We start from the raw sequence: 26,036 nt of genomic DNA on the forward strand, positions 1-26,036 counted from the left end.
GGAAAAGGGGGAGGGGGCACTAGGTAGCTCTCTCTTACATTTTCATGCACAAACCAGAACTTTTTTTTCTCTTCTGGTGTGTATGGAATCCTGCTATGTTAATCATGTTTCTGAGCATATTAGGATTCCAATTTAGGAAATATATCTAACCGTAAGTGTAACAAATGGAGTAGAATATGAACAGAGGAAATTGTCTGGTCTCTATCCTGGTCTAATCTCTGAAATATTCCCTTCTTTCTTTTCAGCTGATGTTACAGCCATATTGGATTTTTACCAGCTTTAACGTCAGCTCTTAAGAGGTTGTTTCTTCTTCCTGGGATATCCTCTGCCTATTAGTTTCTCAATATTCAGAGATTACTTAGGTGTCACTTACATCTGAGAAGCTTCCATGGACGGCCACATCAGGAGCTTCTGCTGTGTGGCCCTGCAGCCCTCTGGTCTCTCCCCACATTGTTACTGCTCCATGTCTGGTCTGCATTTCATACAAGTGTCCAGTTCTGACACTTGGTAGCTATTCTGTGCCCTTGAGCAAGTTACTTAACCTTATAAAGATAATGACAACTACCTTTAAGAACTGTTTTGTGGATTTAAAGAAGGTAGTTAATGTAAATTGCCTGGTCTGGTGTAAGTAGATATCACTAAACTGAAGCTATTGTAATTACAACTGGAAAAGACACAAACTTTGGTTGTTTCTATCTATTGTTCACCTAGAATTTTAAAAATCCATTCTTATTTCATATTCAAGTACTAGGATTTTCATAATGGAAGAAAAGCCCCCTTTAAGTTTATAGCCCTCTATTTTCTCAACAAGTGGCCATGGCTACCATGGCTGCTGCAGTAATTTGCTTCCTGGCTTTGCCAAAAGAGGTTGTACTTTTACTTTCTCTCCTTCTTTTTTAGTCTATTTTTGGGAAACCACTACTTCTATTCCAGTGCTCTGGATGCCAGTCCTTCCAGCACCCCTAGGACCTTTCTTATTTGTTTTCATTTTCTTCCTGATAAAACTTCTTTGCCAAAGATGTGACCCACAGGCTACAAACACACTCACTTTGTGCTCGCCTTGAGTGGTCACGGAGGCAAGCAGAGACCCTCGCCTGACACACTCATTCAGGCTTTTCCATGGTTCCTCATCCTGTAACAAGTTCCAGCACTGACTAAAAGAGCTTCCTCTGGAAATGGAAATACTGTATACCTGCACTGCCCAACCCTGCCCGCACATCAGACGTATGGGGCTATCCAGTACTTGTATGTGGATGGTGTGACTGAGGAACTTAATTTTCAATTTTACTTACTTTGCATTACTTTATATTCAAATTTAAATAGCCACGTGCAGCTAGTGAGGTGTCTGCCATATTGGACAGTGCTGGGTTATGTGCTGCTTCATTTTCCCTCACATCCTCTTCCTTCCCTAAATCAGAGCCATCTGCTTCTATTTCACATTTCAACCCTGCGTGACTTCAGCATGAGTCAAGAGCTGCCAGCTGCCAGAGTCAACAGATTCTTCATCTTGACCTGCTTGTGGCATATAGAATGGTTGAAAGTCCCTTCAGACACTCTCTTTACAACGTTGTTCTTTCCAGATCTTCTCCATCCATCACCTTTGCTGCCTCCTATTCTGCTCAACATAAGAAAATGTTGGTGTTCTCTGAGGTCTGTTCCTGGCATGCTTCCCCCTCCCGCCCCCCTCCCCGGCTAAGGCCTCTTCCTACTAAGTGATCTCAGCCACCCTCAAGTCTTAAGCTGCTATCTCCAGACATATGACCCTCAAATCTGAAGCTCTTCTAGTATCCAACTACACTCTGGAAATTTCCACTTGGATGTCTGTTTCATAGGAATCTTGAACTTAACACGTCTTAAACTGAGCTCTAAATCTTCTCCCCACACTTTATCTTTTTTATAGTATCTCTATCAGTGATGAAACTGTGTTTTGGGTGAATTGATCTAGAAAATTCGTCAATGCTGGTGTGTCACCATTTTTTCTTTCCTCTCTCCCACCAGTACTCATTTAAGTACTCTCATCCTCCTCTGATTGGCATTCTGAAAGACTCTCCCCCTCCTTCCTTGGCACAGACATCCTCAGAAGATGCCCCTGTATCAATGTCAAAAGCCCACCTGGGGTGGTACTGAAGCAGCACTACCTCTGTGGAAACGACTTGTGATTGATGGTAGCCCACCTCCGCTGGACACTCCTCAGGTACAGCCCACCTTGTCCTCGGTTCTGTCAGTCTATGTGTTCCTGGGTGGTATTCTCTAATTCTGCTCTGAGTCCCACTACTAAGGTGATCATATAATTTATTTCCCAAATTGGAAACATTTGAAAAGGAAAAGGGGTGTTATTAATATGTATATTAGGCATAAACTGAGACAGTCCTGGGAAAACGGGGATGTAGAGCTACCCTACCTCCCGTTGACAGAGATAATGTTCCCATCTCTTTTCTGTACTGGCCAATAAACTCTTCCCTGTGAATTCACCTCGGACCTGTCAATCTTACTATATTTAATATTTTTTCCTTTACAGTTAACTGTGTGAGCTCTGGTGGGTTTACTCTTTAACTGAACAAGTTTCTTTTTGTTCTTTCTTGGCCTGTCTACTACCCATAAGATGCTTGTAAATGAGTCAATACCTACATAGCATTCTGATTTGCACAAAACTTGACTAAAGAATAACGGCAAGTTTTCTTTGGTTTGAAAAAAAGTAGAAGAGTTTTCTGTTCTCATCAATAGTTTTCACTTACCACTGGCAATATATCTTATATGTATGATCAAATTCTGTAAGATTTTCTAGAAAAAATGTTTTCGTACACTTAAATTACCTAGGAAGGGACAAATGGAAAGGAATAAATGTGATTTTATATGAAAAAAATTTTAAACTCTCCTTTCTTACTCATTTTCATGCATCTAGTGATTAGTACTATTCCTATCATAGCAGATACTCAATACATTCTTCTGGGATGGATAATAATTTGCTAGAAATGTCCCTCCTTGCTTCTGTATCTGTAGAAATAAAAATATTTCCTTAATGATTTTAGGCTGCAGTGAGTTCCATTTCTTCCTTCTCCTTTTTCCAAAGATTCAAATTGTGATTCTTATCTCACAAAATGTTGAAATGCTCTAGTTCTTTTAAGTAATTTGTCTGAGTGGGTTTGGTATTTGGAAGAACACAAATGCAGTAGTAGCTTATGTGTCAGAAGAGGAACACAGCATAGTGCAAGAGAACCAAAAATGATCCATTAAACTCCCAGCTTGTAAGTTGTATGCTTGCATTAACTACTTCACAGCCCAGCGGGCATTTTTCTGTTTAGTAAGGATCCCTCACTATTCCTTCAGCAGCATAGAGATTTCTTGGGTTTCCTTTCAAGAATATGGTGAGATCAAACTAAAATAGAAATACAAATAAAAAAATTTGCCCAGCAGATTTTTTAAAAAAATAAAATGCCCTAAGATTACTGGATAAAAAAATAGGTATCCCTATTTTTAGACAGCATAAAATCTTAATTGTAGCAGGCATTTTTATTTGAAACATGATCAAGACCCTCTTGGTAATCTTTCAGAATGTAAACTCCCATTTCCCACACAAATCACTAGTACTTCATTACCTAAAACAAACAGCTCTTGTTACTGCTTATTGCTCTGTGATTTCTCTGGTACACGGAGAGAAAACAGGATATTCATCAGCGGTTTAACCACCGACAAAGTATGCCAAGTAACCAGGATAATGAGATTACAGCCACACAACACAACTGATTAACAAGAGGGATATGAAGAATGCAAACGTACAAGCATTTCTTTTTAGATTTTAGTAGTCTGGTTTATGACTCAGTCATAGTTGACTTTCCCTTCTGATTAAAGCCAATTTGGTTTATTGATTGTTTACTTATTACTAACCCACAACATTTATCCTACCAGCCTTAGAGAAATAAAATACATGATCACGATTACCAGCTCAGAGATCACAAATGAAGTGACCTTTATCATTTTTTTCCCCTTATAGAACTCATCTGACTGAAAAACAGGCTTTTCCCCCTTTTTTAAGAAAATGAGACAAATACAACAATGGAGAAGTTAAGAGATGATGGTTTTTGCAACTACCACGCACAGATCTATCAGAAAGCCCAACCGTGTGATAAATGATCATTCACATCTGCCTATTCTGCTATTAGGAAACCAGTTCAAAACAGCATCCACTCAGCTTCTCAGAGCCTTGGGGGTATTTGGTATTGCATTTGATAGATGAGTTCAATATATATAGACTTGTGGATGCTCGTAAATCATAACAAACTGATAAATGGGACTACAAACAAGAATTGAATCTTCTTTACAACAGCAAAGTGGCATTGAGAGTGCTTAGAATTAACTAAGAAGATGCTACTAAAATCACTTGAACTTCATTAGGGGATGAAGGGAGTATCCTATTTTGAACAAGGCTAAGAAATAATACATTTTTGTTTCACTTCTCTCCTAAATGGTTTACCAAATGTTGCTTTAACATGCTTTTACGGTAGACTATTGTTTTTTTAATTTGCAACCTTGTTCCCTTGATTCTGCTTATTTGATAAAAACATGCCAATTGTAATTCACTTTTGTTAGCATAAAACCACTGTGAAATCATTCTGTTTCACAGAAGGTGTCAGAAGACCTTTAACTATCTGGGGTCATGGAGTGTTTTCCCTCTACAAATTGTATTTTTGTCATATACTTTTTTGCCTTGGGAATATAGTAGCTCACGCTGACCTTTGAGTAGAAAGATTGATTTTGTGAGGGCACAAAGACTACAGTGAGAAGAGTTTGGAGCAAGCTGAATAAAACATGGTAAAGGCCCTTTCTGCAGCAAAAGAAATGCTGTCCTGAGCATAATGTACAATAACAAGGACATACTGGTATTGTAGGTTTTGACTTGCTATCTTCCTAACACCAGTGCCATAAGTTTCAACACTACATGTATACTCTGAATTTTAAAGGAGAGAAACACTCAAAAATTTAGAACTCCTAAATGGAGTTTAGTATAGCTTCTTGGTTGCACCTCGTACACCTACCCTTACCCATATCCCTTGCCTAAGGATGTTGGTAGAAAGCTCAGGTTGTTCCTTTGGTTTAGTGAACATATGTATGAATAAGAAATAAAGAGAACTTACAAAACATGATTTAGTTTCCTGAAAGTGCCAACCATAACATATGAGTAAAGGATATATTTCTGTATGTTCTGGAAAACCTCACACCACCTTTCTCATTCTGTTTAGTCTCCTAGGATTTATTTCCTCTGCCTAGAATCACTGTCTAATTAGGTTTTATTGTTTAGCTAACTGTACTTATTACATACATAGGTAATTATTCACTTACAGTATTTCAAAGGATGTTGACATTTCTGTTTTTTTAAAATATCCATTAATGTTTTTTTGCATGGAAGCAAACAATTGACTCATTCACAAATAAGCTCACCTATAGGCAAACAGGCATTTTTCAAAGTAATATGGGCAGGAATATACACATATTACGCAGCCATTCAAAATCAGGCTTACCAATAATTTTTATAGTGGAAGAAATACTCAAGATACAATATTTAAAAAAGAGTACAAAACTACACACACTAGCATCTAAATACTGTTAAAATAATGTGCATATACATATATACTATGTATGCATAATATATATCTCACACACAGATGAAAATATACACCCAGATTTCTGAAGATTATGGATGATTTTTATTTGCTTCTTCATTCTTTTCTGTAACTTACACATCTTCTATAATGAACATTATTTTAAAAAGTCAGTCAAATAAGCATTAATTTTTAAAAATCCCTGCAGATTTAATTAAAGCCTCATTAAATGTTTCCCACTGTTGTACACCCAGGACAGCCTGACAGCAAAGCTGTCATGTAATGAGGTTCCTCTGGTGTTTTCATAATTACACCTGGTGGGATAGAGTTCGAGATTTTTTTGCCTTACACCAAATTTTGTCCTAGAGGAAGCAAATGTAGACAAGGATACTGCAGAAGGTTAGTGTTTCTGTGAGTAATTACAGGCTGGCCAGCGCTACATGGATTCACACAACTCTAATGTCCTTTCAAACTCTACTTAATTTCCAATCAAGATTAAGATTATGGCAAAAATTAACAGCTAGCAGCTTTGGTGACTAGAATTTCAAAGAAAATAAAATACCTATATTTTTTTCTGGAGAGACAGAGAATTAGACAAACCTGCATTACATAGATTATAGGTTTGCTTAGAATTCTTCTTCTCCAGGTTGGAGTACCTTCTACTTCCTGTTCATTTCTGGCACAGCCCCATTTCTTATTTCTGGCCTGTGACATATGAATCTCTCTCAATCTCTCTCTCTCTTTTCTTACTACCTTAGTAAAGGCCATCCTTTCTTTCCAACGTAGCATTTATTACATATCTTGACCTTTACTTTCCTATCTGCTTTTCAGTGTGTTGATAGGAAGTAAAACAAAAATTATTGTTTGTATAATCCAGGCAGAACTACATTATTTAGCCACTGATGGGTACAGAGCTTGCTGAGTCTTTTTCTTTCTGCCTCTCAACAGTTCTATGTCCACTGGGGTTTGAGAACCTCTGTTTCACCAACATAGATGCTATCTGTTACCTTGTGTCTAGCACAGCTAAAATAAAATAATTTTATATATTGGGATATCAAATATTAAAGGACCAATACAACCTGGAGGAGTACTTGTGCATAAGTTGTTTTGGCCAGAATACTAAAATAAGGCAAAGGGCTAAGTCTGAAGACTTACCATAAACATTAGCATATATGGTATAATTTATTTGAATAATTAGAGCCCTTCTAAAGCCACTTGGTCAGTTTATCTCCCCAGGGAATGACTACAAATAGACATTTTGTGCAAATAAACATCTATGAGAAGAATGGTGTACTCTCAGTAATGAGTAGATTTGCCCTATGTATTGCAAGGAGATATATGATCTCATTAACTCACATGGATGCTGTGTACAAATATGCATTTGTAATATTTCTCTATTAAACTCAAAGATCAGTAGAATAATACACAGGCTACACTTGCCATTGAAATGGCTTTTGGTCGAGTATTTGTCCTCACATAATTTGATGGACGCACTAATTTCAACATATGAATGCCATAGTGTATTTTCTGCATTTTGACAACTGAGTCAGAAGCATGCTCTTCTTTTTCTTTCCATGTGAGATCCCTTTACAGCATTTTAATTCATCAATAGAAGAAAATAGTAACTATAAGAAAATAATTTCTGTGTCCACAGATTTCTTCACTGGAACCAATAAAGCTATGGATGTATTTTAAGTCCTTAATACACTATCAAACATACAAGGGTAAATGAATGGCAAAATATGAAAGTTGTTTCAAAGGATTGGTTTTCAGGCATACAGGACATCTCCTAAATCCTATTATTTGGAAAGAACAGATTAAACCTAACATTTAAGGTTCCTCTGCTAAAAAAAAATGCTCTGTGTTTCTGATCTTTCATAGTCTCAATGTCTCCCTTGATCAACTCAACTAACTTCGAAAGGAAAACATAGTCCAGCTTCAGTTTCCATACAAAGTTACCATTTTATAAGATGCATTGGTTATGTGGTGGTCTCATTCCACATTTTATCAAATATACTGGTACTTGGAAATGTATTCTAAGATAACTCAAATTATTTCAAAGACATACATTTTAAACAATGTGTGCAATGTCAGAATAATTCATTTTAAGTCTAATATAATTTTGGTACAATTACAGTAAAAACTGCTAATACTATATTTAGGCTGCAATTAGTGATTTACTTATAAATATATACACAGAATTCATAAATTTAGCTATTTTAAATCATACTCAATAATTCAGTGTGAACTGTTTAGTATAAAATCACCTCCTTTTTTTGGATTTAACACAAACATAGGAACAACTTTAAGTTGTACCTTTTTAAAGGCTACTTTGTTAGATTGAAGTATTGTGGAACATACTCTGTATAATTTAAAAACTTAAAAATTTTAAGTTAAAGCTTATTCTATTCCCCTTTTAGTGTACATATCATCCTTTAAAAAATCTGGACTCCTTAATTTTGCAAATACCATCAGTGCAAGAGTGATATCTTTGACATAGATATAACAGAATACATTTTGAAAAATTCTAATAGTGGTTTACAATACCCAAAGTATCAGAAATTCCTATAAGTTGCTAATAGAAAAATCCTATCTACTTCCTGAACATTTTGTGTTGTCATTACAAGCGTATACATTAACATTAAACTCATGTTTTAAAATATATGACTATCTAGGTCAAAAATGGCTTGATGACATACTCCAACACTTAACACAAAGTACTATCTTCCAAACAAACAAGGAACCAAGATTGAGGAGAGTAAGTTTTCAGTCCCAGCACATGCAGTGTATGCCACAGAAGCATCAAGTGTTACTACTTCTAGTAAATAGAGCAGAAGAAACAATGCTCTCTCAGCTTGTCACATGGCAACATAACATAAAACTACAGCTGCATAAGACAATAATCCTCCCACCTTCCTGAAGGCAGAGAAGGAGGACTTAAGAGAGGCAAGATGAGGGTTTAATTCTTAATTCTTTTTTCTTGGACCTCAAATACAGTTAATGAACACACCATGCAAAATACACAAGAATTTAAATGGTAAGTTGCATTAGATCTTGAAAGCATTCCACTGATTGTTTCTAATGATTTAGTTTGTGCTTTATATAAAAGTTGCAATATTAAATAAATTAAAAGAGAAATCTAACAGGACTCAATTACATGATGAATTTTCCTTTCAAAGCTGAACTATAACAATTGACCATTTTCGCATGAATTATATTTTATATAAAAATAGCAATACATAGGGATGGAAGCTGATAAAGAGAGACCTAAATATCTCAATAACTTTAAAAGTTGGTTGCCTATTTGGATACTGAATACTTTTAAAGGCCTGTTTACAGAAGTCAGCATACATACCCTGTTCTAATACTTCTTCTCGTTTTGGCTGCTGCAGTAAAAAAGTCTTATCTTTGTTCTCTGTTTCTGTAAAGGATCAAAAAAGATGAGCATATATTTGCAGCATATATTACGTACTTTAAATAGTTTATTAGAAATATTCCAGTGACACAAAAACAGTAGTAAGAATTTACATGGAGAAATGCTCTAATTCACACAAACACACACACTCCAGCATACCAATTCAGACTTTTGACTTAATAACTAGATGAAACTACAATTTCAGTAATATATACGTGATACAGAATTTTTAAAATGTGTTGATGAAATTATATTTGTTTTCCTAAAAATTGAATTTAGTAATAGTTTAAGGATATTTTAAACCTCTTAAGGCACATTTAAATATATTAGGATATTAATATATGTTTGCTGGTCCTGATTACTGTGTTAACTTCTTTCATAAAACTTCTAGTAGAAAAAAATAAGAAGTTGCTCTGGGATTTTAAGGTTGACCTTGTAAAACTCAGCAAGTCTCAGCATACTTCATCTAATAAAACAGAGTGTGGGTTTTACAATTTTAAACTAAAGAAATGATAATCAATATGACCATTTTGCAGATGAACAGTATGTTCATCAACAATGCTAAGAATAAACTAGTAATGCCTCATAAATCAAGAATTGTTGTTTGCTTGAAAAGACCCATTAAACAGGTAATTTAGGGTATGGTTGGAGATGATAACCATTTTCACTGGCAAACTGTAGCACTCTGTGGAACATGGCATATAAATTCACTAATCATCACTGGTTATGGGAGGAATGAAATAGGGGAAACTAGAAAACATGGATTAAATGAAGAAAGATCTACCCTTATGGACTTGGTTCCCAAATGAATCTGTTTCATCAATAGTTGAGATTTTTCACATTACCTGTTTTGATAGGGACATGTCAGAAGGGGAGATAAGGACTCAGATTATATGTACACATGTGATTGTTTGGCAAAAGGAGGAGGTTTTAAGATGTTAATCATATAGTCAAGTGAGACATATAAAAGTATAAAAGAAAATTAATATGTTGCTTTAAATCAATTTTACCTTTGTGATGTCCATGCATCATAACCATATCAGACTTCACAGGAATTGGAATATTGGCTTCTGGTGGTATGGTTCTGAACACTTCCGGAGCTACATTCTGTGTACAGGTCATGAAAGAAACTGCATGCTTGGCTTCCATGTAATACATAATGTATAAGTTGCACATTTCATCACTCGATGTGCCCCTGCAGGCAGAAAAAGAGACACACAACAAATCAGCCGTTCACATAGAACACATTCTTGATGCAAGAAAAATGCAACCAGTAAATCTGCCAGCAATGATTCAAAGGTGGAAACACTGTATATTTATTTTATGGCTTTCATTAAAAACCGTCACAGTTTTCAACATCAAAAGCACATCGTCAAAGGCATATTTCCACTTCACAATGGAGTATCCATCTGCAGTCACTTCATGGGTGTCACCAAACAGCACAGGAGGGAGTGGCATTTGAACAACAGCAAGACACTTTCTTTGCTCTTCTAAATCCTTTTACTCTTTACTCCTTCTTTCACTGGCTAAAACTCATAGATTGGGCAAAGTACTTTTCTCATAGAAAATCTTAATTTTTACTTAGTAATGGTAAAATTCAGAATACTTCAATAGGAATAGCATGTACTATTTACAACTCTTTAAAAATGACTTTTTCCATTTAACCCTGAGAATCTGTGATCTAATTTTGGTAACTTCCTCATGGTCAGATGAATCAAGAATTGTATGGTCATACTAAGAGATCATAAACATACACCTGATATCTGACTTGGCCCCTTGGCTTTTCTAGCAGGGAAGAAAAGAATGCCTCAGGAAAGATACAAAATGAAAGCAGCCCCAGTCTTTCTAAGGGATCCAACCTGAATGGGGTAGTGCTATAGAACTGACTCGGTGTGAAAAACAGGCTTTCAAACAGTGGGGTGGACATGTCAAGGAAAAGTTCCAAATAATATAAATCATGCCTAAAAGTTGAAAACATGTTTCCATCTTCCTCCATTTGCATGGGGTTACTGTGTGTTTCATCTCTTCACTACTAGGAAGGAATTATTTGAGTAAACCTTCACAAAGCTTTTATATACCCATGTAGTTCGGGCAAAGGGATATTTCCTTTTTGGCCTTAGTTCTGACAACCTTTAGCAAACCTTGAGTAATAAAACACAACCTCTGAAGTAGACTATTTGCTGTACAGAAATACGTGAGTGTTGATTTTTCCAGAAATGTCATGCAGCACTCGCTTCCTCTACATGGCAACAAGAATGACGTCAGCAAGGGATGGAAAAAATAAAAATCTTTTCCAAACAGGGATGTGGTTTCTCTAAACTCTGAAAATGGAGAGCCCCTGAGAGACCGCAGGAATGAGTCCCTGCCACGGGACACTCTGTGTAGGCTTTAAAAATCATCTGGCTTCTCACTCTGAGTCTGATACCTGTCAGTGTAACCACTTCTCCTGTGAATAGAAGCAAATAGTGAAATGCAGTCCCAAACAACCACCTGTTCGCTATGCATCTCTTCATGTGTCAAAAAAGCATTCCTAAGGCTTCACATTTTAACAGCCTTGGAGTTGGTCAGAAAAAAATATGTACTATAAAAGGAATGGCTGGTGCCAAAGTAATAAGCCAGAGCCTCTCACCACTCCTATGTATAAATGAGGAAAGAGAAATAAGGAAAAAGGAATTTAAGATTGGCTCTAGCTTAGAATCATCAGAGAGGGAAAGCAAAATAATCATGCCAGCTCCTCAAATTAATGAAAGGGAAAATTTAATAAATGCACATAATAACCAATGAAACTTGCAACTGATCCAAGGACAGTTCTTCCCATATTTTGTCTGTTTGGGAACATCATACCTAAGTTCATTTCTAAACACGTGAGGTTTTGTGAGATAGCCTGATTAGCTCACCGATATAGCTCATTGAAGGCACCTATTCTATAAAATTGAGCTGATCAAGTAATTTAAGAATCTTTGCTATCACCAAGAAAATTTCATTGAAGAGGTGAAGAAAGAGAGTCATACTTTATTCCTTTCTATCTATAACTGAACTTGTAGTCAAGGTAACTCTGAGTTCCTATCTGATGGAGAAATGATCATATCCTCAACAAGTTAGTATCCTTACATCCTAAACATCCTTACTATATCAGCAACTCAGCTCACCTATTTTATTCCACATCCATCTTTTTCTAACTTAAAAAAAAATGAGACTTCAAAGCAAACTGCTTTCTGTATTCCTAAGGAAGAATTTTGACACATCTGCCCTTACTTTCCAGAGAGAACAACAAACGCAATTCGACCCTGTCAGGGTAACGATTATGAACATGGGAAAGTATGGAGGGGGACTGTGCTCACGGTGTCGGCCCTGGGTCAGTGGATGGCCCTTTCAACACTCCTTATCACTCGTATGATTCCCGAAATGCTGGCTGCTGGCATCACCTCAGCTCAAAATTAGAGCGGTGCTATTCTTTCATCTTCTTACATAATAGAGTGCTTATGTGACAACTGCTCCTTTACACCAGCTAGCTTGAAATCTGACAAGGTGTGGTGAGCCTGAAAATAGTAAGCCCTCAATAAATATCTGTGGAATGAAGGAAGAATGAATAATCTTAATAAATGTGTACAAATTTATTTTGGCATAACCTGCTACCCCTAATGTGTCATACTGCTGAGTCAGGTCAGTATTATGAACTCAATTGATTTGTGGCACTACTGAAAAATATTTCTATCTGTCAGCTTACCTATCTATCTATGTTCTATGTATATTATATTCTATAATACATTCTACTATATATTATTTTATATTATAAAGATATGTAATAGAGATTTAAGAAAGTTCCAAGTATTCTGAAATGCATCACTTAAAGAACCCAAATACTGTTACACCCCGTGACTGTGTTATGGACAGTGATACTCCACTTTGGGGATTCTGCACCTTTAGCCCCTGCCTCGTACACTCATGCTAGGCTTGAAAATAACCAATGATGGATAATACTAATTTTGAAAGGAAATATGAAAACTTTAAAGAAGTTAGTTTATAAAACCTTGAATCCTTTCTTAAGAGGTTTCATGGTGTTTTTAAAATTATACATTAAGGAGTTATTGATCACATAACTTTATCTTTGCATAAAGTACAGTTTAAAATGCTAATTTAAGTGCTGTGCTGGTATCCACGAATATGCATTAGACATCCTCATATGTACAGTAGCTACTTCCAAATGGAAAATAGGAACAAAAAACAAAACTGACCAAGTAGATAAACATTATCCACCAATTCTCAAGAATTAATTAAAAATTTTAGCATATAATTTTTAGGCTAATCAGCTGACTTAATTAGCTTTAATTGGCTAACTGAATTATTTTTTCTTGTTTAAACTTGACTAAACATTAGAAATTAATTAATATGTGTGTCATTGAATAAAAATGTGTAATGCAGTCAGGCACAAAATATTGCTGCTTTATATATAAATTAGTACTTTGTTGTTAGTGCATACATTGGTACAACTTCGTCTAAGATATTTTATTCATTTTATTATTTAAAAAGAAAACATATCTGGATAAAAAATGCTACCACTCAATAAATTTATTAATATGTCTTGTTTTAAGTCCACCTAACAGTTGTATTTTGAGATGTCCCTGGTATGGGAAAATCAGTCCCTATTTTTTTAAGTGCTTTTTATCATTTTTATTAGTTATGATTGTTCTAGCCAAGCAAAGTTTTCTCCAATTCTAAAATTTTTAACCTAACACAGACCTAAGCTTCAATTGGTTAGAAGAATTAGCTGAAAATCTTCCCGCTAGGCCATTAATGATACAATTTTCCTGTAAAACCTCATTTCCAGGTGGTTGCCAAACAAGAAGGTTAAGAATTTGAAGATGTTAGTCCTTCCAGTGCATTGAGGGCATCTAGGGGCCCCACACGACCTTTGGATAAGTGGAATTTGTAACTAAGTCAGCTTCATGCTCAGAGCTCAGACCTGCACCAGTGGGAGTGCGTGTTAGTATATGTGGATCAGGGGTTCAGTGGGTCAGGAGAAGAGGGACAAGAGATTTACAGAGTACCATAGAACAGACATCATAAAATTCTGTTTTCTTTTTTTTACTGGTTAGATTCTCAACTGTGATTCTGTAATACCATATGGAAGTGGTGTCCATTATTTTACACAACAGATGCATTGCTGTTTTTACCTTCCTAAAGCTAAAAAGCATATTAAAAGCATATAGGATGCTCTGCATTATTATGAGGATTTTTACTCATATATAAACTTATTCTACTAGAAAATGTTTACTATTCTACCAGAAAAAAATTGCTTCTTTAGTGTAAATTAAATATTCAGAATATGGACTCACCCAATTACTTTATTTCTATTTTATTTGTATTACAAAATGGCATTTCTTTTAACCCACATGAGATTTACAAAAAGATAGACTGGTGTAGTCATTTTAGGGTATTATTTTAAAGCAAAATGCACATTTTTTAAAAGACCAGAATCATTCTGGACTAATAGAATTGAAAGAGGCTTCCAGAGATCACTTTATCCTCATCCTACTACTATAACAATTCACTAATTTCCATGGTTGACATTGCCTCACAGATAGCACCTGAAGGACGGAATCTGGCCAACGTTACAAGCCCTCCCAAATTACAAAGGGACCTCTGAGCAAAAGAGTCTACTGATTCCACTTGAACTTGTAAATTAAAACACAGAAAGTACTGAAATGAATTTTTTACTATTTGTTCATCTATTTCAAAGTTAATAAAATAGCCAATGGCATTTAAGTAAAGTTAAGAGGTTCTATAGTAACATAAAATGGAGAACAGTTGATCAATACCTGGTCATTCATATTACTTCGTGTATTTAAAGATCATTAAGAAGTGAATTGTCAGACTCTGTCCTTCAAATCTAATTACATATAGTTTGTTAATCCTTTTCTTACCTTGGCCATTTCATGTAACTCAGTAATTTTATTGTTTTCCCCAAGCCTCTCCCAAATTTATCCAAAAGCAAATATAAATACAAACCAAAATATAAAATCAATTTCTGTCCTTGTTTAATATAAATTGATAATTTTCTTCCATTTATTCTATCTTGAGCCTTAAAATTGATGCTTATTAATATAAAACCCTTTTAGAATGACATAAAAAAATCCTGTTCCATCAACTCAAAAACCTTTTTCTTTTACCTGCATCAGTACATTTTCCCTGTCCGCTGACAAACAACAGCTCATGTTGTCATCATAAGAATCACCTTCAGTGTCTCTAATGCATATTTTCAGAAGCTTACTTTGTGTAACTTCTCTTTGACCAGAAGATAAATGGTTTAAAACTGCAGCTTCTAGGCAGCACTAGTAAATATTTTATAACCTAGTTTAACATGGAAAGGAGGCTCCTTGGTTCTTCTCTAATAAAAAACATGATAAGAGACTTTATCTTTCACTTTTAATTTAGGTGAATCTTTCTTTTGAGAGAGTCATAGTGCGTAGAAAATTTTACTTCATGTTATAAAATATACTTATGTTAAGAAGGCTCGGTATTTTAGAAATTATTTAAAAATCCAACACTGTCCTTTGGAAAAGTGCTCCATATTATTATTCTCACGGGTAGACTAAACACCTGGAAAACTTTGAACACATGGAAGTTCTATCAGGCAGAAATAATTATGGTTCTGAGTAATTAATGGGCACCACAAAATATAGGAGCTATAGATTTGCCTAAATTTGAATATAGGGCAAAAGGACTGAAGAAAAAAACTCATAATCATTATATTTTTCTTTATTAAGATGAGGCTGAGGAATCAATATATACTCTTGTAACTATAATATGTAGAGGTCTGATATTGAAAGTTTTGAATAAGCAGGAAAAGAAGCATGAAAAAAATAAGCTCATGGCTGGAGTTCACCTAATCAATCAGTTCTAAAATGATAAAATACTATAGTTTGTTGTAATTGCTCATGATAGCAAAAAAATGTATGCAGTTCATTCACAATGATAACTGTCATCTATAATCATGCTTTGCCTCAATAAAATCTTTTTAAATAGTGGTATTTATGGAATCATACCCAATGTGTGTGGCTTCTGTCCTTCCTTCACCAGTGAATACACATCTTGCTGCCAATATGTCACCAAAACTAATATCTACTGGATGTTCCACAGGGTAGAAAGCCTGCCAAGAAGATGAACATAGTGACTCATAAAATTACCAATAAAAGCCAGAACTACTTTAATAACACAAGGCTTGGAGAACCCTGGTAGAGAGGATGTGCGCGTGCGTGCACACACACACACACACACACACACACACACACACACACACACACACACACATGTACTTTACCGCCATGTTTAGAAATATTAAGTGAAATAAGAACATCACAAAGTTGGAAGTTACAAAAAAGGAGGTTACACACAGCTTAGATATGCAGTAAAGATTCTGGTGACATTCATGAGGGTTCCAAGAGGGTTTTAAAAATTACTATCTGCTGATCAACATTTTTCTCTCTTAAAATTAAACTAGATTCCACAAACCTGTGGCAGCTGGGGGCTCTGGCGTCCAATCAGTGTCCACTGTCCATTTCTTACTCTGTATCCGCTAACTACCTTACCTGTAATGAACACACATTATAATCATATGATTAAATAAGGTATTTTAAAAAAATAGGCATTGTTTACTTTTTCTATTTCAAAATAAAATCTAAATATTTTCAGAACCCAAAATGCTGTGTATTTTAAAGAAAAACAGTATGATGAAGAAACATACAGAATTTCAACGTGCTTCATAAAATCTCTTTCATTGAAAAGACTTGAGTCAAATATAACTTACATTTACATTTACAGCATTAGCAAGCACAGTGGTAAATATTTATAATTTAACATGTAGTTTAAAGTTCTTACCCAAATGGTGAGTGTGAACTCTATAGGCGAAGACATGCATTGGATACTTTTTATAATGGCATGAAATGTCAGAATTCACCACTGTGAGAAATGAAAACGCAGGAAAAAAAAGTCACTCTCCAACTGGAAAATAACATTATTCTTGTGTAAAAGCACACACAGGGTATTCACAAGACGCTACACACCTGGGGGTTTTCTTGTGTAGTAAATACACACCCACGTACTCAGCAGACATTAAACACTCACTATGTGGCAGCCTCTTCACTAAGTCAAGAACCCCCTGCCCTCACACTTTATTTCATTCATAAACCAAATGACTAGGGCCAAGTCAAAATACCGTCAGTGAAAACATAGACTTAATCTGTTACCTTTATCATGAAATTGATGCAGTTGGAAAAGCTTAAAAATTGGTTCAGTAACAGTGAGACCATACTTGTCATTAATTTTAAAAGAACCTTTTAAAGTTAATGGGAAAAAAAGTGAATAATATTTAATTTTTTTGAGGATCAGATACATTGAAAAATAACATTATACTTATTACAATGGATTCTGGTGAGTTCAGGAGAATCAGCTGTTATTATCTCCATTTTACAAATGGAGAAATACGCCCAATATATCTAAGTTCAAATGCTGACTTGGTGTTAATTGCTAGCTTCTTGATTCTGAACCTGATACTCTCTGCAGTAGTTTATGACAATGTTCTGAAGCTTGTCTTTGGCATCTAAAGAATGCATGATTGATTTGTAAAATACTCAAGTTCCATCCTTTAACTTATATAACCCTATCTACCCATGGGCCTCAATTCCTAGAATTTCATTAACAGAATGGAAAAAAAACAAACTGCTAGCCTGAAATAACACAAAAATCTATTTTAAATCCAAGGATAACAAGAAATTGGTTTATTTTCCATGGATTCAAACATATTGGTTACTTCAAAAGTTCATAAAAAATACACTGTAAATCCATTCCTATAGGTTAGGTAATGAGGTAACAGTAAATACTGAAAAAGATCATTACTCACCTTTCTCTCCTGCTGGTATAACAGTGTCAACAGACATCATAAGGTACATGCCAGCAATTAAAGGCTGCCTGCAAAAAACAGCAATGTTTTATTATTTGTAAGTCAAAACTAATTGCCTTGGAGAAATAAGATATATTTCAATGCACTGGTCTACAAAATATTATTCATGTAAAAAACAAAACAAGACAAAATGGAAAAAAAAGGGTGAATATATATTTTTCTTAACGAAGAACTAATTTTGTTGGGCAAAGGGCTAAATACACATTTTAAGGTCCCTGTGGTGGTTAATTGTGTGTATCAACTTGTCTAGGTGACAGTGCCCAGCTGTTTGTCAAACACCAGTCTGGATATTGCTGTGAAGCTATTTTTTAGACATGATTAATATTTAAATCATTGATTTCGAGTAAAGCAGATTACTGTCCACAATGTGGGTAGGTCTCAACAGAAAAGACTGAGGTCCCACGAAGAGGAGGCAATTTTGCCTCCAGACTGTTTTTGGACCCAAGATGGCGACACTGAATCTTGCCAGAATTTTCAGGCTGCCCGCCTGCTTTGCACACTTCAGACTTGCAGCCCCCATAATCTTGTGAGCCAATTCCTTAAAGTAATCACTCTCCCTCCTTCTCTCCCTCTACTTCCCTCTCTCCCCATCCCCAGGTCTCCCACCCGTCTCCCTCCCTTTCTCCGTCTCTCTCTCTCTCTCTCACTCTGTCTCTCTGTCTCTCTGTCTCTCTCTCTCTATATATATATATATATACACACACACATATATATATGTATATATATACTATATACATATATACACAACATACACTACATGCATATATACACAAACACACACACACCCGCATTCTACTGGTTCTGTTTCTCTGGAAAAACATGACTAAAAATTCCTAGCTGTGACGTTCATGCCCTCGTCTAATCCTCTTCCCTTGAGTGTGGGCTTGACCTATATCTGGACCTAGTAATATGTTATTTCTAAGAGAAAATGGCAAAACTTATTTTTTTCTCATACAGTCAGAGTATGAAGATTTGTGGCAGCTCTTTTCTTCACCTGTCAGACTTATATATGTTATTTAGTAACTTCTGAGACTCCGCTACAAGACTGGCTTCCCTGATGCCCGCCCTCTGGGTTCCCCCTTGCTGGCTGCGATGGAAGCCAGCGGCCCTGTCGCGGCCCGCCCTGTTTTGGGCCCATTTAGTGAGGCAGGACGGATTCCTCCAGCCACCACCAGCAAGGCACTGAACCTGTGAAGAGCCGTGTGAGTGACCTTGCAAGCGGCTCCTCCCCGGTGGAGCCTCCCGATGGCTGAGACCCTGGCCCAGATTTTGGCAGCAGCCTCCATGTGAGGCCACGAGCCAGAAACCAGCAAAGCTGTGCCAGACCCTGAGCCACAGGAACTCAGATAATGAACACTTGTTGTTATAAACCACGAGGTTTAGGGTGATTCATGGTAGAGCAATAGATAACTAATAGAGTATATTTCCCACTTTAAAGTTCTCAAAGACTGTAAAGTTGTTACTCAGTTAAAATGACCGGGAGTACTTACGGCAGGCGTGTGAGGTGTAAGGACACACCAGAACAGTCCTTGTGATTATCTGAAAACACACACACACAAAATACACATCTAAAATACGAAAACGTGAAAAGCAGATTTCAAACTACTACATTTTAAGTGATCTAACTCAATAATGCGAAAAAACTGTATGGTTTGCTTGGTGCTTTATAGTTTCCAGAGCACTTTCATATTGATGGTTTAATTTAATCTCTAATGTATCACACCAGAAACTACAAAACCATCGCCTCAAGCAGCTATGGTTTTCTCCTGACACATCAAAGTGACCAGTTTCCACTTTCCTGCAGACATACCAGATACAAGGCATAAGAAAGGTGTTGTTACTCTCTATGCATTACCTGTGTTGTTGAAACATCCAGAAAACTTGGTGAACTAAATGGTTTGTTCCATGGGGTTCCAAACTTGCCTTTCTATTTGTCAAGAACTGAAGTAGTTCATAATTTGGGCTTTCCAGGCATTACCACATCTAGAGTCTGATTGGTCTCTAATTTATTTCTAGGAATCATCTTGTTTAGTTTCTAAGCCTCACACCATCCCCACCTTCTAAATAGAAATCTGATGCTCATTCTTCTTACATCCTCACTTGAGTGGAAAGCCTTTGGGTAGCTCACCATCTTTGCCAAGGATGCATTTCAGAGGCCTCTTAACAAACCCTCTCCCTTCTTCCTGTGCCTTCCCAAGTAGAAATAAGGTAAAAATTTAAGTTACCTATTCAAATTCTTTTCTCTGGTGAGCTTGCTGGTCTCTCACCACAGAGGCCATGAATAGAAACTCATACTTACTCATTACTTCTATTACTGTACATACTATTTCTACTTCATATTTTATTCTAAGAAACTGTAAACTTTATATCTTAATTTTGAGAGTTTATTTTAATATAAATGATTTTGCATGTGTGTGTGAACAAGACTGATAGATTTACACTAGAAGAAAGAAGTGTACTAATAAATAACAACAGATGGAATACTTTTTTAAAAGGAATTTTTTTCTTTCAGATATAATTCTCATGAGAAAATCAAAGGTAGCTTCACATAGAAATATATGATAACAGGAAACTTAACTAACAAGATACGCATTTGATTTACCATAAAGTTTAGAGAGTGTAACAAATCATTGTTAATACTTTGATAATAAAACACAAAAGAAATTTTTACTGTATAGCATTAAGCTTGATCTTAACAAATATAGCAAATAAATTCAATTATAAGCACTTTATATTCAAGTTGGGATTTTTTGTTTCTTTTTTGTCATGTTACAAAGGGACTGCTATCCAATCTCCTAAATCAATTTCAGTGAGTTGCTATTTTCATAATTTCAGTGAGTTCTTTTTTTGAAAATTCCAAGTGAGTTTTAAAGAGATAATGAGAAAATATAATAAAATATAATAAAAATACAAAACAAAAATAACTACAGGTTTATCTCAATTTTTGCCTACGCTTTTAAATTTATAAAGGATGATTGAGTATTGTCTTTAGTTCATTTAAAAATATTTTTCTTTTTGAGAAAAAGGTTTCCTAAATGTACTGCATAAGATTAGTAAATACATTAGTCTGTGCTACTCTCAAAATAATTAGCCAATGATTTTACCCAGAATTATGCAAATTTCTCCACTGATTAAAAAAAGAATGGTGGAAAGTATACCATTCATTTATACCAAATGATTTCTAAACTCCAGACACTCACCTAATTAGCTTAGTTGATTTCAGGAAACATTTCTCATGGATATAAAAAACATCATACCTATCCCACAAGGTTGTTTTGAGAAATTATAATCATCCATTCATTCAGTTAATATTTATTGAGCAGTAGCCTATATTGAAGCACTGTTCTATAACTGTGCTATAACTGTTCTATAACTATAGGAAAAACAATATATTCAGGTTTCCTGCTCTCATGGTGTTTAAGTTGTAATGGGAGTGGAGACATAGGGAAACAGGGTAGGAGGAATTAGGGACAAACAAACAAAATATCAAACATATAAACAAGATAATGTCACACAGTGAACTTAACAGGATAATGTGATAGTGGGTAGATGTTTTATCCAGGTCCAGGAAGGATGGAGTGGCCAAGAGGCTGGAGATTGCCCAGGTCATGCAGAGAATGTGAAGAGTCTGGGTTTCCTCTGTTTGCAAAGAAGCCATTGGAAGATTTTAAGCAATGGAGTGGCAGGATCATATAAGGTGTCCACCTAGCACAGTACCAGGCACTTACAAATTATGGGCTAATTACTGTATGTCAGGTTTTGTAATTTTTTAGCTTAATTAATAATACCAGGAGAGAGGTTTTTTTTCCCAGGATAAAGTCTATCCAAGCAAAAGGGCCAATGTGTAATGAGAATTCTCTCTTGGTATTACATCTTTACACAAAAATAATCAAGTGATCACATTTTTGATACCTAACTTGGCTAATACTCTTCACCATGACTTAAGAAAAATTAAATGGGAGAAATCAATAAATAAATTTAGGTTTTCAGGAACTATTAAACAAGTCTGTCTTTAAAGCTAAAATGTGTCACTCTCCCTAAGAGTAGGTGGCATGTTGTTGATGCTAACATGCCAGCTCCCATCAGTAACTACTTCTTCCTGCTAGATAATGTTCTTTATTAGACCTATTTGAATTGAGTGGCTTTTTACTCAAAGAAAAGCATGAAAACAAAGTAAAAAAGTTTTAATTTGAACACATTTTATAACCACACTTATCAAAGTTTTCTCCAACTTAAATAATTGCCATTGCCATGTAATTGTTGTCTATTTGCTTCCCTCTCTAGTTTTGAAGTGAGCCATAGTCTCACCACTTGCTCCCTTGCAAAGACATAGTATCCGCTTCTCTTTTGAATCCACATGTTTTTCAACTACATGACATATTCTATTGGAAAGTCAAGAATATCACCCAGTAATAAAAAGAAGGCTAAAAACGCAAGTAGTAACAGGAGATGGTCAATATATTCTGGAGAAAATTACACTGAACTTTTGACTTACATATTGTAGTGACTTTAGGAAAACTGGATTTCAGAGACTAAATTTTCTTAGAGTATAAATGTTGTAGGGTGGATGGCTGGTGAAAATACAAATATCTAGAGCAAAAATACTGCCTGTTTTCCAAAAAGCTCCAGAAATCAAAATCTACAGAAAGAAAATTAGTGAAAACATACACTTAAAAACCACAGCAGATAGAGTTTCAGAGTCATGACTGAAGGAATTTTTTTATATACAATTTTTTAGGTCAATTTGATCCATTAAATCAGCAAGAAATGAGGTATTTCTAGAAAATTATGCTGTGGCAAGGGAAGGCATGTATGTGTGAGGATGTAGATATGATGCTCTAAATTACACTTCAGATTACCATCATTACGTAACCATGGGGTGTTAGAATTACAATTCTAACTGTGTGACTTTAAGAAATTGTGTTATTTAGTGAAGGATAAATACACATTTTAACAATGGTACGTGAGCTGATCAAAATTCTAGAAGTTATCTCAAGGAAAATACTCATAAAGTCTATTTATATACATTATAGACATTATTAGAGTCAATTGCTATTCATATATTATTTCAAATTCAAATTTTATTACTATAAATGACTGCGGTCTCTTCTAGTACAACTTTCTACAGTTTGATCTGAAGAGTCCAGGTGCCTGCTTATACCCACAGGGAGAAATCCCAGTGGAAGCGACTTGAACTCCCACAAACAAGGTGCTCTGGGGATCTGAGGGCTCCTGGATCCACAGCTATTCCTACAGCAGCTTTGGAGAGAAGCATTTTTCAGCCTTGTGTTTAGTGTGAAGATCATGACATTCTAACTCCAATGTGATCCTTGATAAGGTGATGCATTACTATTTCCACAATCTCTACACTGATCTTACTTCTGCTGGACTTGGAAACTTCAGCTGTTTTGCATATTTTACTGATGATTTCCAAGTGTGCTCTGACTTTGTCTGCCCTTCTATTGTAACACAGTGCTTCAGCCACAAGATACGAAACCTCATAAGAATTAATTCATTTCAATTCACTAGGCTATATATGGAATCCGTCTCTGACATGCATCATCATAAAAATGGATGACACTTAAAAGGTTTATTATCATTAAGAAACACATCAGTGCTTCTGCTAATATTTTATCACACAGAATGAAAAAATCAGAACTGATATAGTTAAGGAATGTATAGAAAATGAACTTGGAATATCAAAAATCATATGCTGGCTGAAAAAGCTGGTCTGAAAGACTGTTTCTGTGACTAGAATGTAAGTAAATAGGAGAGAGGAGAGGAAATAGATGGAAAAGTTAATGCAGGGCAAAAGATCAGAGAAATGGAATTCCACAGCTTAAAAAAAGACGGGGACAGTAATGAGCCAAATAAGTAAAATGGCCTGAAATTATAAGATTGAATATCTCTAAATGAAAGCCTAGGAAGCAAACGATTCCCCTGATTTATACCTCAATATAACTACTGTTTATTTCAAATGTACAATATGTAAGAATTTGTGGAGTGGAAAGTTTGGAATCAATCTGTGTATTTTATCACACGCAGTATTTGACCATATGCCTTGTAAGATCATTATCAGTGTTCAGGTAGGTGCTCACTGAGTTCCTTTGTTTAAAATGAGTAGGAGCTAGAAGGTCATCTATTTAACACTGTGTACATTAGTACTTGTGATCACTATTGATACCACTAAGAAACTCCAGTCTACAAATGGGACCATTCATGTGAAGAATGTAGCACTCTACTTGGAGCATAAGAAAAATATGATAAATACTAGTCATTACTATCATTATTCTTTTTATTGGTAGATTCCAAAACATTTCAGCATGTGAATATTTTACTTTTAAGAAATAAATTTTCAGCCATAGTCTGGAATTTCTTTAATTGAGGAAACAGAAGTATATCAAATTTCTCCAACTAATAAGACAGGAATAAAAGAAAGGGGAAAGGAACATGGGAATATTGAATGAGTAAAGAGATAGTTAAAAAAAAAAAGAATTAGAATTGAAATGGTATGTAAAAGATATTGCACATAGATATTTTCAAAATGGGAATAGAAATGCTGATACAGAAGAGTCTAACTAGGAAGATATAGAACAGAACCTTCAGTGAAATAAAGAAATTTTAGTAAGATATAAACACTATTTTCTGCCTAAAATGAAACTTTTGGATTAGGGACCACAGGACCACAGAGAAATTGATGATGCTTTCAAGATCTTTCTTCGATTTTTAATAATAAATCTCCCCTTGACCAGATCCAAGACAATCTGCTTCTTTTACAGTTCTGAGTTAGAAAAAGTTAATTCAACAGGATCTTAGGTTTGTAAAAAAGATAATGAAGCCTTTTTTATATTAATATTAAAATTGTTCTTTTAATCTATATTTATCCACTTACCCTGTATAACTATCACCATGCAAAAATACCGACCGCTCTTCTCTCCAGGTAGCTCATTTATCTTATTTTAGTTTCTTATTCTAAAATAAATCACTCTTTCCTTCACTGGATTGGGCTATAGGCCCGTTCACAGTCTCTCCAAGGTACACTGGTGAGTACTTGACTGTTAACTGTTAATATCCTGTATTTATAGAACACTGAACCCAAGACAGCTCTGTTAAAGGAACTTTCATGATTGCTGTTCTTTCAGTGAGGCATAATTACAACCTGGCCCAAGATATGGATTTCAAGATATGGAGATGAAATTTCATTCACTAGACAGGTATCCGATGACATTGGGAGGTATATTCCATTCTAATGTCATATGCATCAACTTCAAGCTTTTGTAATGGTGAACCCATTAGTTGTGGGAAAGTTAAAAGAATCATTTTTTAAAAGAAACATAAAATAGCAAAGTCTACTAATGCCAAGGAGAAGCACATCACAGCACAGGAGAATACTGCGGTACTGGGGTTGAGTGGTAAGACTTCCTGATGAGTAGCCTGAAACAAGTATTTCCAGACACTGGATGAGACTTGAAAATAGCATTCAATCAGAATCTAATCTTGAGCGAGATGAAAACTGGATGACCACTCCACAAGGGTCTCAGCTTGCCTTTTTTGAGAAATTGTTCTCCTCTACTTAGACAGAGATGTATGACCACAGCAAGGTATTTTTTTCAAATATACAGACTCATAAAATTTCGAAGTTGAAGAGGACCGTGGAGATGATGGAATTCAACTCTCACATTTTATGGATAGGGAAGAAGATGCTACAGAAATAGAGTGTTGGCCAAAATAATTCAGGTAACTGGTGACACACTGAGGTATCAAAACAAATTCACCAAAGATAATTTTACTTAGTAAAAATTATCTACTTTAAAAAGGAGTTCTATTTCTTAGAGATTTCCAAGGCATTTTCTCTCTGAAATATCCTGAAGCTAAGATAAAGGAATTAGGCAAGCATGGGTAAGTAACCAGTGGTACTTAAGGACACCCACTTAAGCAGGAAGTTCATTTCTCTTAATGGGAGCTGAATGCATGGAATATGAGGTTATCCCTTCCAAACTATTTAGCTTGCTTTTCTAATAATAGCTTGTAGTTCCTGCTTGGATTCATAGCTAAGTAGTAAAGT

General features: G+C 35.4%; 1 protein-coding gene across 15 annotated transcripts in view; it reads right to left on the bottom strand.

The window, feature by feature from the left end:
- PAM (peptidylglycine alpha-amidating monooxygenase) overlaps window positions 1-26,036 on the bottom strand; it is a 274,509-nt gene that overhangs the window by 44,813 nt on the left and 203,660 nt on the right. For all 15 annotated transcript variants that reach the window (XM_037011902.2, XM_037011900.2, XM_037011915.2 and 12 more), the window contains 7 exons: window positions 19,462-19,510; window positions 17,912-17,979; window positions 16,891-16,971; window positions 16,525-16,601; window positions 16,059-16,162; window positions 10,023-10,207; window positions 8,953-9,018 (listed from right to left, as the gene is read on the bottom strand). In XM_037011902.2, the coding sequence (XP_036867797.1) occupies window positions 8,953-9,018; window positions 10,023-10,207; window positions 16,059-16,162; window positions 16,525-16,601; window positions 16,891-16,971; window positions 17,912-17,979; window positions 19,462-19,510 (630 nt within the window). The remainder of the gene's footprint in view (window positions 1-8,952; window positions 9,019-10,022; window positions 10,208-16,058; window positions 16,163-16,524; window positions 16,602-16,890; window positions 16,972-17,911; window positions 17,980-19,461; window positions 19,511-26,036) is intronic.

The sequence above is a fragment of the Manis javanica genome, chromosome 1 (assembly GCF_040802235.1).
Source record: "Manis javanica isolate MJ-LG chromosome 1, MJ_LKY, whole genome shotgun sequence".
NCBI classification, from domain to species: Eukaryota; Metazoa; Chordata; class Mammalia; order Pholidota; family Manidae; genus Manis; species Manis javanica.